Consider the following 13,495-nt stretch of genomic DNA (forward strand, 5'->3'; position numbering starts at 1 on the left):
ATGTAACGTATAATATTAGCTTATCTATCTATCACTAACTCTGCGTGTCAGTACTTAGCGTATGTGGTCTGATCTCTTAATTAATTTGTATTCACAAACTTTGAATAATATGTACATAATTATTTTTATTCGTACTAATATTCAACATTCATTTATTATAATACCTCAGTAATGTAAATAGATTGTTCTCGATCGTAATTAAATAACGTTGTTGTAACGTGCTCTACGTGGCATATTTTTCCTCCTTTTTTAAATAATCCTTGGTAGTGTTTTGCTCTGTAGAACATTCGGCAGGTTCCTTCAGCTATTAAGGGTAACTTGTGGGTGCTAATCCTATTGGGCTAGCACTATTACAAGAATGTATTTATAATTGACCTCGTGTCACTTGGTACTGTGATTTCTTTTTCAGTCTTCTAACGATCCTGGCAGTGTACAGTGTATTGGCCAGCGCGTTTGAGTGTCTCATTGTTGATATTTTATATTTGATCATCCGCTGAAGTTCTTCCTTTACTGGGAACTTGAAGATCTCTGCGTAGTTCTTCACTATTATTGTACATTACAATATTGTATATACAGTATTGTATATTACAATAGTATATTATTATTGTATATTATTCTACAAAGTATGATTGATTGCATGGTTTCTATTTTAACAAATGGCTTTTAGCCACTGTACCCCATAATTGGACGCCATATGACCATACTGGTTTTATTATGACTCTATAGTATATAGTATTATGACTCTTCCTTTTAATTCTTACTTGTTGTATTCTTTTGTGTACGTGCTGTTCCCAAATTAATTTTAAGTCCAAATGGAGTCTCAGGTATTTGACCACTTTCGTTTCTGGCATTTCATTGTTGTGAAGTGTGATTTTTGCAGTATCTTCATTCTGGAGGGTAATACGATTCTGTTTATTATAATTGACCTTTATTCTCTGCTCTACCAACTATCTTTTCAGTGTACCTACATGGCTTGGTGAGATCTTAACTGCTTACTATGGATTTTCATGCATTGCTATTGTTCCGGTATCATCTGTGGATATACAGGTTGCAGTGTGTTTGGAGTTGCTGAAATGTCTGCTGTGTATAAAGTGTAAAATACTGCATCCAACACACTTCCTTGTGGTACTTCAGCGCTTATTACTTGCGTATATGAGTTTCATTCTTTTACGTAGAATGTTCTGTTATTTGGGTAAGATTCTAATAGTTGACAAATTGCGCCTGGCAAATGTTGTTTCTGGTTTTCAGCAAACCTTCGTACCAGACTTTGTTCAACGTTTCTGTTATGTCTAAAAATAGGCATGTGCAGTATTTTTGGTTTTCCAGAGCTGTTACAATTTTGTTAATTAGCCTGTGCTCTTGGCATGTTTTGGAATGTTTTCTCTACATCTAAACCGACGACTTGGTATTAATTGTTTACTGCTGAAAATCTCCTTGATTCTGATTATAAGTACACGTTCTAGCGTGTGAGATAATATTGCAAGGAGAAAGATAGGACATTATGAGGAGGATTCATGAATGTTTTTGCGTACAGAATTTTATGCTCAATTGAGAAATTTAATTAGAAAAAAATTTTAGTTTATTTTTTTTTAATCTCTCAGTTGTGTACCGCTTTTGATAATATCCTACTTCGTGTTTATAATATATTTTATATTAATCTGTCGCATGTATCGATTATAATTTTACAATTATAATTTTTATTTTATTACAGTCACTATTTGATACAGTACAAGATTATTTGAAACTAGAAAGAATAGAAATGTTTGGCTTAAAAGCGAAGTCACTACTTTCCATGATTAATAATATTTACGAAGAGTTTATTAAATTGTATCAACAATTTGGAGACGTGTCTTATGAAGTTTTAATGCCAGAAGAAGAACAATTCACTGCAGATTTAAATGAATTTTTCGCCTCGGTAAGCAATTTATTCACTAGACTCTTGGCTAGCTTCTAAATATTCCACATAATATTATTGAACAAACAAATTTTAATTTTATCAAGAAATATGCCGTTTATGAATATTTTACCAGTAATGTTTAATAATATATTATGTTTTACACAGAGTGTCCAGTTAGAAGTATTATCAGTTGTGTCAATTATAATTTTGAAATTACAATTTTCTATTACAATCATTATTTGATACAGTAGCATGTTATGCTATTCCATATAGCAATAAGCAATAAAGAGTTTCTTAAATTCATCTATTCAATGAAGTTTCAATTTTTTAAATAACACATATAACAGTCTAATAAATACTGTCAGTATAATAAATAGAAAATAAATTTTCTAAAATGTTTATTTACCTGTTACATTACATGTTTACTAATTAATAAAAATTTTTCCTGAAATAAAAGATAGAGCAGTTTGATCGACGATTGGCAAGCATTTTCGACCAAGCATTTGCTGAATGTTACAGCCTAGAGTCGTTCTTTAAGTTCGTTTGGATAATGGGCGTAATTGCCAACAGACCTATAATAATGGCCCAGTTATGGCACAATTATGAAGAAATAATTCAAAGAGTAGATCAACATTTCAGTGACCTTAAGGTAGGGCTGAATTATATATTATTATATTAAGAAATTAATTTTTACTTCTAATTAGTAAGAATAATACTCTGGCTTTAATAAAAATGGCTTGAAATTATTCATATTTTGTATAAAAATAAACTATAGTTTTCTATAGGGTAAAGTTCAAACGTTCCTGATAATAATTTTAATTTCTCATATGGGTATATTGTTATATAGTGATCTAAGGCTCATAATTTCATCGTAACAGAAATTGAGAAATTTATTAATCAGATAATATAAAAATTTACATAAAGTTAGATGAACAGAAGAAACAACAATGAACGTACAATTTTAAATTAAATTTTGAAACCGGTCATTTGACTGTTATTATTTCAACTGGCTAATGTAACATTCATTTAATTTCATAATCAATTAATTGCCTTATTAATGAATTGATTAATCGATGAAAAAAAATACATGTTAGAAAATATTTTTACAATTTTAAAAATATATTAAGTGAATGAGAGAGTGAGAGAGTGAGAGACAGAGAAAGGGAAATTATATGCAGAGAGAATTAGAAAGAAAATATTACAAATAGAATATAACAATACTTTACATGTGAGAGTTATCATTTTTGTTATTATTATTGTCTTGAAAATTTGTGTAAGAGTCTCCGGATCGGTGAAAATTTGAGAGAAAAGATTGTCATAAAATTGGCCTTGTACTTGAAGTTCAAGGCTAAATTCTTTTTTATTGCACCGTGTCCTACGCACAATGAGTATCAAAAATCTTCAAGGAAGTTATTAAGCATTATTGATACGAAGAAACCATTAACTATAGTTAATGGGCAGTAATAAGAACTAAGCACATGGGCAGAATGGTATAATGTATGGTATAAAATAAAATCGTTTATAAATTAGAATTCATTTGCAACAGAATGGCAACTTTTTATAGGAAATAAACAATTGCGTAATGTAACTGGGTTAATATCTTATAAGAAATATTACGAGTTGTTAATTATAACAAGCATTTTGTCTTGTAGGTGTTATTCGACAAGAATTTTAATTCCGGAAAAGACAACGAGCTTTCGACACTGAATTCGCATTTACCTGTAGTGAGTGCATCCCTGTGTTTTTTAATGAGACTTCGTAAAAGAACTCTTCTGCCAATTGAGTGCATGAAATTAATCGACCATCCTTTAATTAATGACAAAATGGAACACGTACTCAAAGACAAATACGAAGAACTTGAGGTAATATGCGATAAAATAATAATAAATGTTAATATATATTTAAGTACGTTTAAAGCTTTGCATTAAACTTGATCAATCTCTTCTTACAACACTGTGTCTTCTTATTTGATTTTGTCATGGATAGAATGTTTCCTTATGTGCTTCTCTAAGATCTTCTTTTCATTGATTTACAATAATTTGTAATTGATCAGAATATACAATCAATAACGAAGGTACAGTATATTTATCATATGGATAATATTATATCGATTATATTTATCTCTTCAAGGCTATTATTGACGAAAAGGAAAAAGAAATATTTACCGCTTGGGCGGAGAAATTGCCAGAAATTTGGGAAACCCACTTAACGAAAACTCTTTTAAACGTTAGAGAGGATCAACTGCTGGAAACGAATTTCGACTTTGCTTTAAAAACTGCCTTGAGAGAGATTCGTTATATGATAATTGCGAAGATTCCCGATCTTCCTCAAGAAGCCATAGATTTTTATAATAGATCGCAATTCTTCTTCATCAGCACTTACAATCTCAATCTGATAGTAAATTGGTAAGTCATGTTTTCATTCTTTCAGATATATAGATATAGAAAAGAAGGAAGATATCTCAATTTGAGGCGTACATTTTCTTTCTCTTTTTATTTTCTATACAGTTCATTCATAGTTTATACATCACAGAAAAGTAAAATGTTCCCTTCTTTTGAGGAGACATTTGAAAATCATTTTGGTACTTGCATAATACCATTAGGTCAGTACCAGTGAAGGAATTTATAATTAGGTGCCACAACTGTGACAGTCAAAATCAGAACAGCCATGGAATGACAATTATTTTTTCGACTGAAATGTTTTTGGTTGCGAATAATGGTTGTAAATGACCGAGAAGTATTTTTCATTCTCGATTACCATTGTCGACGAGGGAAATTTATTTAGGTAAATCGTAACAACCAGAACAACCATAATAAATTGTAACAGAGCGAGTTTCGAAGAAACTTTTCATTCGATAGGAAATTATATTTGTCAACCTTCTTATTTATAATCAAAATCATAGATTGAAATTCATTTGAACAAACATTTTTCTTAACGTTTTCGTGTAGATCGTTTTTTCTTTTAGTTTCTTTCAGACCAACAAAAAGACCATTTTAGTGCGGATACGGCGAATTGTCTCGGTGAAGTGCAAAACAACGCTTTACAACGTTATGAGCAACTAAAATATAATTTCTGCCATTGATAACTATTATTAGCGATAGAAATTGCTCTAATCGATAATGGCCTGTTAAATATTATTCTGAGGAAACAGCTTCCTTTAAAAGTAGTGCATAAGTCTTGAAACGTGATAGAACAAAAAGCAAAAAGCAAAAGGCAGCATCGCGACAATATAAAAGTAGATATATATGAGATTTCATGAGAATACTCATGAGAATTTCATGAGATACTTTCATTTATTTATTTATCATTTATCATTTACAATAGACGGATATCTTTCAATAAAATAGCTTATTATAAAGTCTTTGATTCTGAACGTGTACTGAAAATACACGTGTAGTTGGTTAATACATGCAATAATAAAATAATAAATATATATAATAATATAAAGTATATTTTATATTATTCTGTTATATTATTATTATTATATTATTATGTTTATATTATATTACTCATTTTTCTTATATTATTATTTTATATTATTATATATGTGTATATATATAATATAAATATATATATACATATATTCAAGTGCAAGAAACTGCCAGATTCAATTTCTAAATATAACATTTTCCAGTATTCCCCTGGTACTCTGTAATAGCTTGAAATCTTTGTGGTTGAAACCTATTGAATTTACCTAGTTATTTGTTTATTAAATATCTCTACATTTATTTTACAGACTAATTCTATCCAAAACTTTGATATCGCTAATAGCAAGTACTTTGTATAACTAATTATCCAAATACCATTAATATGTATCAGTATTGTTGTGGTCATACTAGTGATAGCAGTGATGGCTATGGTACTGTTGCTACATGTTTGTCGTATACATTTTCGGATGCATTTGCTCGTATTTTGTTTTTCGTTCTTTATCTACAATTTCTATATCTTCGTACAAACCTGATCAATATTCATATATTAGGTTGTCCCAAAATTTTCTTTCGTTTTATAAGGAAATAATAGATGCATAATATTTAGTGTTTTATGTTATTTTATTGAATTGTGTATTTTGCAGCAATAAAACAAAATACATCATACATAATTCAATAAAATAATACAAAACAAAAGATGTTGTGCATCTATCATTTCCTCATAAAACTTTTGGGATAATTTCACATACATTTGGAAAGTAGGCCTGCACTATCTTAAAACAGTTACATTTCAATACTTTCTTTACACTTTATATGCTCTGTGTTTCGTTATCCATTACCTTACTTTACCTTAGCTTTCTACGTATTTCTTGTCTCCTAATGTTCGAGGTTTCGCCTCTTCTGAATCCCTTTGCTTATGTTTGACGACTAGGTTTTCATGAAACACCGTTCCTTTATCGTTTTGTCACGCTGATATTTATTTTGTTCGATAAATTGAAATTCATACACAGGCTGGTCTAGAAATCAGCATTTCTCACGCACATATTTTCATATCTTTCTTTTTCAGTAATCCTTTTTGCAGGACAGAGAAGGGTAGCTACTGATGACGCGGAAAATGTATTTTCTCAGTGAACGTCCATTGCACCTACGTTTAGCAGGTTTATTAAGATCCTGAAAGTAGATATCACGACAAATGTTACGCAACGTAACGCGACATCGTAGCAAACTAGTACGTATGTATGCAGCAGATACGAGATTTTTGCAATGTGGAAGAGGCGATTGTTGACAAACCCGTTGCACAACCAGGAAAGAAAGTCTTGTATTATGCGAACGAATAATCTTCCCATAATTTGGTCATTTCTGATAAACTCGGTTGTGTGCAGAAAATAATTATTACAACAAATACAGTACAACCCGGTACAACTTCGGGACACACGCTGATTGATTCTTGTCAGAAAATTAATTTTCTGATTTTTTTATTTATTTATTAGAATATTTACAATCAATTCTCGTTGAGAATTTTCAGTAACTTCATTTGGCGTGATACAATGACATGGATTATAATAGTTTTATATTGTTGGTTCTAGTAGAATCTAAGGATTTAATCTAGAGGGTATTTTCTTTTTAGTCTGCGGATCTGGTCCGTAATTTTCTGATTGACGACTCTTCTACGCGTCTTTGATGCGCCTTCTTCTTGTAACAACGGGTGGTAACCAACCAAATGGCTGCGAGATGTTCGATCGTTTTGCAAGGTCGTGTTATTCCTCCAGGTCAGATAATCTCAGCGACTTGTATCGTCACAATATGGTTACAGCATACTCTTCGAAGATATCAGGCTTATGCCACGTCCCTCGCTATTGGGTGTGAAATAAACTAAAAATCTTAAACTGCTCATGTCCCCTTCGTAGATCCTAAAGTTGCAGATCAAAAGATATTTACAGAGTTTAATTTAAATATTTTACAAATACGAAATATTGAAGAAATTACGAACATATTTATAAAATTTACAAACATTGCCGAAGAGCACCCTACGTGGTTCATTAAATTGTTAATAACGTGTTAATATCCCCACACCTTCTTCAATCTTAAGATTACGTTTCGATAGCAAAACCTGATATAAATGAGAAACTGTTATTAATTCGATAATACTTAAAGTGTAATAATAATTTACGAGCGTATCATTGAATCGCATTTATCCATACGTGTAATATTACGTCGTTGTCATTAATCATCATTTGTTTTTCATTATTAGTGAAGAGAAGAATTAGCAATGAACTTACATCACTTTCAAAAGAAATGTTTACGCAATTTTATTTATTAATGAAATTTCAATCGATTAGAACAGACAAGATTGGAATTGTAAATTGTTTACAAATAAGAAGGTATACATAAATTCGTGCTTCCTCAAATTTTTCCAAAAAAGAACCTATACCAATTCTATTAGTGAAAGGCATCCTTATTAATATTGCTATAGTTGTTAATATTGTTTTTATCATTATAGTTTATTATATATCATTTTTTTATTATATAATAATATAGTTGTTAATATTGCTATAGTGGTTCATATTGTTTTATTATTATAGTTTGTTATATTTTATTTTTTTATTATATATTAATGTAGTTGTTAATATTGATACAGTTGACGAGAAAATAATCAAAACGATGGTAAATTATAAAAGCAAAATAAAAGCTCATAGCATCCCATTGATTAATAATTTATATAACCAGCACATCCAGAGAACACTTCAAAGAGATCATCCGGTAGATCTGATAGAAAGATAGAATTCGCCTGTAGACGTTTTCCCAATGGAGAAATCGTCTACGTGATATTCAATTCAATACTAAACGTAAGAATTGATTTAATGTCCACGTAGACAAATTGCAAAGAATTTTGGCGTTGAAAAGAGGAAGAAATTGGAACGATCACAATACAATTTTTCCAGTAATACATATGTAGAAACAACCAAATATTTGAATTAATTTCTTGTTCATTGTTGCCGGAACATCAATATTCTTCATCATTATGTAATCATCAGAAGAATCGCATTCCGTTGGTGTCTTATGCTTGCTGTTGCAATCACATTTACTTATTACCTGGTTATTGGGAATATTATCGGTGTACTTTCACGGATTGTAAGCAGGTCTCGTACCTCGCGTAACTAAGCATTTAGAAGGAGACATAATTTATCATTAAATTTGCACAACTGAATGGTATCAAATAAAGAACTTTCATTTTGCGTTGCTGCGCAATAAACAGTATTGTAACATCAGTTCTTAAGGTAGATCAGGTAGCTGTTCTTTACGAGTGTACTCGACATGGATAAATGGTACAATATTTTGTGCTATGATGAGCACTGTTAGTAATAAAATTAAAAAATAAAACAGTCGTTTCGTTACAGTTTAATTTTATATTATTACAGTCACACATGCTCTGTCTTTGATGAGTATACTCGTCATCGCTTACTCTTTGAGTCAAATTTTAGGTACGCACTCTTCAAAGTTTTCAAAATGCTCCCAACAGCTAACCAGTCAATCGTTAAACTTTTATCGCGATCTTATAGTTCGGCTTGAATTCTTTGAATTTTATTGAAATCAAATGTTACGTTCTCCAACATTTTTTTACAATCTAATTTTGACATTGCCAGGCAATACCATGGACAATGTAGATTAATACTGTCCGCTAGTTCTCTGCTTGAAATTATACTATAATTAAATTATATACTATATTATATACTATAATTAAATTACATGTATATATATATATATATTAGGTCATCCCATAACTTCGTTCCGTTTTTCGAGCGGTTATATATGTTAAGATTGTTTACATACCTTTCAGTTTCATGAAAAAATGTAATCCCCCACTCGTTGTACAACTTCTTCCCATTTTTCAAGTGCATTGGTCCCTTATCGCCGTATGTTTATAAATCGACATATGAAATGTATACACAAAAGTCGGCACGAACTTATGGAACCTAATATATCTTCTTTGTTTACATATATTACGTTTAGTATTTATATATATTATATATTTAGTTTATGTGTGTATATATATACATTATATATATATATATACATATACATTTATATTTATGTTATGTTTATATTATTCTTTTCTTATACTCACTTGTAAATCATGCACCTACAACCTTACCGGAAAAGCAGGAAATACCCTGTATAATTATATATCATATATATTATTGTATCATTATAATATTTAATATTATTATTATTATCATATTGTATGCTATGATATATAATGTAATATATAATATATTATACACAATAATATAATGTAATATAATATAATATAATATAATATAATATACATTATATATCATATTTTACTAATATAATATTAATATAATATTAGTAAATTATTTCATAATATAATAGGATATAATACATTTCAGTTTCATGAAAAAATGTAATCCCCCACTCGTTGTACAACTTCTTCCCATTTTTCAAGTGCATTGGTCCCTTATCGCCGTATGTTTATAAATCGACATATGAAATGTATACACAAAAGTCGGCACGAACTTATGGAACCTAATATATCTTCTTTGTTTACATATATTACGTTTAGTATTTATATATATTATATATTTAGTTTATGTGTGTATATATATACATTATATATATATATATATATATATATATATATATATATATATACATTTATATTTATGTTATGTTTATATTATTCTTTTCTTATACTCACTTGTAAATCATGCACCTACAACCTTACCGGAAAAGCAGGAAATACCCTGTATAATTATATATCATATATATTATTGTATCATTATAATATTTAATATTATTATTATTATCATATTGTATGCTATGATATATAATGTAATATATAATATATTATACACAATAATATAATGTAATATAATATAATATAATATAATATACATTATATATCATATTTTACTAATATAATATTAATATAATATTAGTAAATTATTTCATAATATAATAGGATATAATACATATTATAATATAATATACATCATATATAACATATATATGTAATATGTATTATATTATAATATAATACGCCTAATATTAGATACAAGTCGCTATATGCCCCCAAATACAATTCCACGATGTGAAAACGTGACGAAACGTTGACCGCGTTGGAGATAATCTGTCTTGGATACGTGACTGTCGCATAATCGGTTGTAAAACGATTCGTGCGTGGGCAGACGTGAATCGCACAGTTTATCGTAAGATGTTAGGTAATCGTATGGAAAGACAGCTTTCTTGATGACAAGTTCGAAATCGCTTTCTGGAAGATATTTGACCGTGATGCTTTGTACGATACGCAATTTACTCTTTTCCAAATACGATAGGAATTTCTCAAGATTGGAATTTAGGAATTTGAGACAGTCGATGAAACGAAACTTCACGCATTCTTTTCTCCTACCACGCGCGACTGTAACGTGTTTCACGAAAGAAATGTGCGTCTCTTTAGTGAGCGCTAACAGTTACCTTACCCTCGAACGTGTTGGCGAGCTTCTTAATGACGAAACATACGTCGTAAATGGACAAATTGTGGAATACTATGAGTATGACGATCGGAGTTCCATAATCTAAATTACAATTTCTCTTTTTCTTCTTTTTATGAACGCCTTATGGAATTTATACAATTTACACCTGCAAATAGCATACATTACTAATCGTACATCGTTTCGAGAATTTCTTAACCTTATTATTATCATTATTATATATATTATTATTTGCTAACCTTACCAGCCCCGGAATCAACATTGAATTAAAAATCATACATCCATTGTTATTTCTTTTGATCATCTAACTTTATGTGATTTCTTCTATCATCCGACTAATCAATTTCTCTATTTTTGTCAACATCAGGCTTACGTGATGCATCATTTTGAGAAAAAATTATCGTTTACATTTTTCTTCTACCATTTCTACTGGCTTTCTTCCATTTAACAAGACAGATATATATCGAAATTCATTTCCTTCGAAGCTTTCTAGTCTCGAAGGTTGCTATATATGTGGTACATTTTATTATATTAGATTATATTTTATCATATCAGATTCGACGCAATCGGAATGCCTGTAAACCTAGAAAATAATACAACAATTATTATATAAGAATTATTAAGACGATCAAAAGGAATAATAACGAATATACAATTTTTAAATAAACTTTGAAACCAGTTATTTCACCAGGCCTGCTAAGCTTAGTGTTAATATTCCAGCTGTTGGATCACACGATTTATTGCACGAATTACTATTAATTATTACACGTGTGATTACACGAATGACGTGTATGCCATCATGTCAAATGTAAATGTAAAATGTAAAACGTAAAACGACAATGATCGCGAACATTTACATCGTATGTTTACAACAGTTTTTCACGCTCGTGGCACCAGATGGCGCGATTGAAGTTTGTCTATTGGGAGTTTTTCTCTCTCTCTCCCTCTCTGCCCGCTCCTTTACGAGCATAACTTGCTCGCAGAAGGAACGGACAGCCTCGCAAAAAAAAAAAATCTGGTAAGTGCCGCCGAAAGGCACTCCTTTCATACTGCAAAAAGTTTTTTTTTTTTTTTTTTTAACGTGGAGGAAATCTTCATACACACCTTCTTCATCACCCTGCGTGTGGGGCGGGGGACACAAGGCGGTAGAAGAAGATAGTGCCGGATTCTTACCGGCTAAAACCTCCACTGTGTAAAGGTTGAGAACAGTTGATATATGTTCTATCCTTCCCAAATATATCCAACACCAGGGCAAGGATTCGAACTCGCTACGCGCCGTCTTCAGTTCGGAACCTTTTTTTTTTTTTTTTTAACTTTGTTTATTAATTCCAGGTTTTACATATTTTTTTTTTTTTTACATGATTTTTTTTCCAGAATAAACGCTGAATTCTAATTGTAGGGTGGTACAGGCAAAAGTACCGATACGCGACGGTACGACGTAGCCATGCATTATTACATTCTTTTCTCTTTTTTTTTTTTAAGATTATTATTGTTATTGTTAAATAAAATAAAATTAAGCCGCTGTTGCGCTGTGCTTATGTACGATATTTTAATTTATGTCCTGAAAGCCTGGACGCAAAAACAGGACAGTTCGCTAGCCTATTAGGGAGGGGATGGGAGGGGATGGACTGGGACTGGCGGGGAGGGGTGGGGAGGGGTGTTCTGTGGGATTAGTATAATATTTGTTTATCTATTTACATATTTACATATTTACATATTTACACTTTTATTCGGTGAGCGTTGCCGTTCTGTGGCTCTTTATCTTGTTGTTTTTTGTTGTGGGTTTCGTATCCACCAGTATTTTTTTGTATTTTTTCTGTGTTTGTCTTCTGTATCCTTTTGGGGGAGGGCCATGTTGTATCTCCACCTAGTGTCTGCCGTGCGGCCATCTAGGTTTTCCTCGTATTGAATAGATTTCATTCCTATTTTCCTTTGCATATGATAAATTATGGGGATGTTATTTTGGTCTTGGAGATAGTTTCTTTCGTCTAGGTATAGGAAGGCTTCGGGGGGGATGTAGCCTGTTAACAGAGTGTTTTTGAAGTATGCGTCGTTTGGGTATAAGCAGCCGTAGATTAGGCTGTTTTCTTTGATCTTCGCGGCTTGCGAGAAGTGATTTCTCGTTAGTTTTAGGATGTGACAGTCGATGCGGTGGATGTTGGCTAAGTCGTATATTTTTTTGTTTTTTATGTATTTTCTGTATCCGCTGTGTTCTGATCTGTAAATGCTCAGGCAAGCTCTGATGCATTTTCTTTCAAATATGCGAATTTTTTCCATTATTGACGCTGGTATGTTGTACCATATTGGACAGCCGTAGGTTATAATGGGTCTTATTAGCGATTGGTAGCACATGATTTTTACTTTGCTATCGAGAATTCTGGAGTAAAACAGCCTTTTTGTATTCCAAAAAGCTTTGCTGGCTTCAGTTCGGAACCTCAACGAGCGTAGCTGGTTGCCCCACGATAACAAGGGCATCTGAGCAAAGGCAACTAGGACGGATGCGTCGACTGAAAAGAAGCGGCAAACTGTTGGCTGTTGCATCTATGTTATTACACTTGTATGGTTCCTTGGATATAGTCAAAATCATGGGATACATGTACCCACATGATATATGTGACGTGTCCATCGTCATCATTTGCAGTAAATAGGACAAAAAA

General features: G+C 31.1%; 1 protein-coding gene and 2 long non-coding RNA genes across 4 annotated transcripts; 1 reads left to right on the forward strand and 2 right to left on the reverse strand.

Moving 5' to 3' along the window:
* The first annotated feature begins 812 nt into the window (after positions 1-812).
* LOC126926380 (dynein axonemal heavy chain 17-like) lies at positions 813-4,513 on the forward strand. Its single transcript, XM_050742704.1, has 6 exons — positions 813-824; positions 1,712-1,915; positions 2,355-2,546; positions 3,550-3,759; positions 4,028-4,302; positions 4,405-4,513. The coding sequence occupies exons 1-6, from the start codon at positions 813-815 to the stop codon at positions 4,511-4,513; spliced, it is 1,002 nt and encodes a 333-aa protein (XP_050598661.1).
* A 2,252-nt stretch (positions 4,514-6,765) lies between these two features.
* Positions 6,766-9,443, reverse strand: LOC126926365 (uncharacterized). Its single transcript, XR_007714512.1, has 2 exons — positions 7,337-9,443; positions 6,766-7,235 (listed from the first exon to the last, which is right to left on the reverse strand). It is a non-coding gene; the product is annotated as an uncharacterized LOC126926365 (long non-coding RNA).
* Positions 9,444-10,246: 803 nt separating this feature from the next.
* LOC126926364 (uncharacterized) lies at positions 10,247-11,748 on the reverse strand. 2 transcript variants are annotated; one of them, XR_007714511.1, is made up of 4 exons: positions 11,492-11,748; positions 11,078-11,421; positions 10,827-10,986; positions 10,247-10,618 (listed from the first exon to the last, which is right to left on the reverse strand). It is a non-coding gene; the product is annotated as an uncharacterized LOC126926364 (long non-coding RNA). The 2 variants fall into 2 exon arrangements; XR_007714510.1 differs by lacking the exon at positions 10,247-10,618 and having other exon boundaries at positions 10,625-10,986.
* Positions 11,749-13,495: the final 1,747 nt, after the last annotated feature.

The sequence above is a fragment of the Bombus affinis genome, chromosome 17 (assembly GCF_024516045.1).
Source record: "Bombus affinis isolate iyBomAffi1 chromosome 17, iyBomAffi1.2, whole genome shotgun sequence".
Classification (NCBI taxonomy): domain Eukaryota; kingdom Metazoa; phylum Arthropoda; class Insecta; order Hymenoptera; family Apidae; genus Bombus; species Bombus affinis.

Excerpts from the sequence above, each read along its gene's own strand:
- LOC126926380 (XM_050742704.1), top strand. Across the intron at positions 1,916-2,354 it reads TAAATGAATTTTTCGCCTCG|ATAGAGCAGTTTGATCGACG; the intron begins GTAAGCAATTTA and ends CTGAAATAAAAG. Across the intron at positions 2,547-3,549 it reads AACATTTCAGTGACCTTAAG|GTGTTATTCGACAAGAATTT; the intron begins GTAGGGCTGAAT and ends TTTGTCTTGTAG.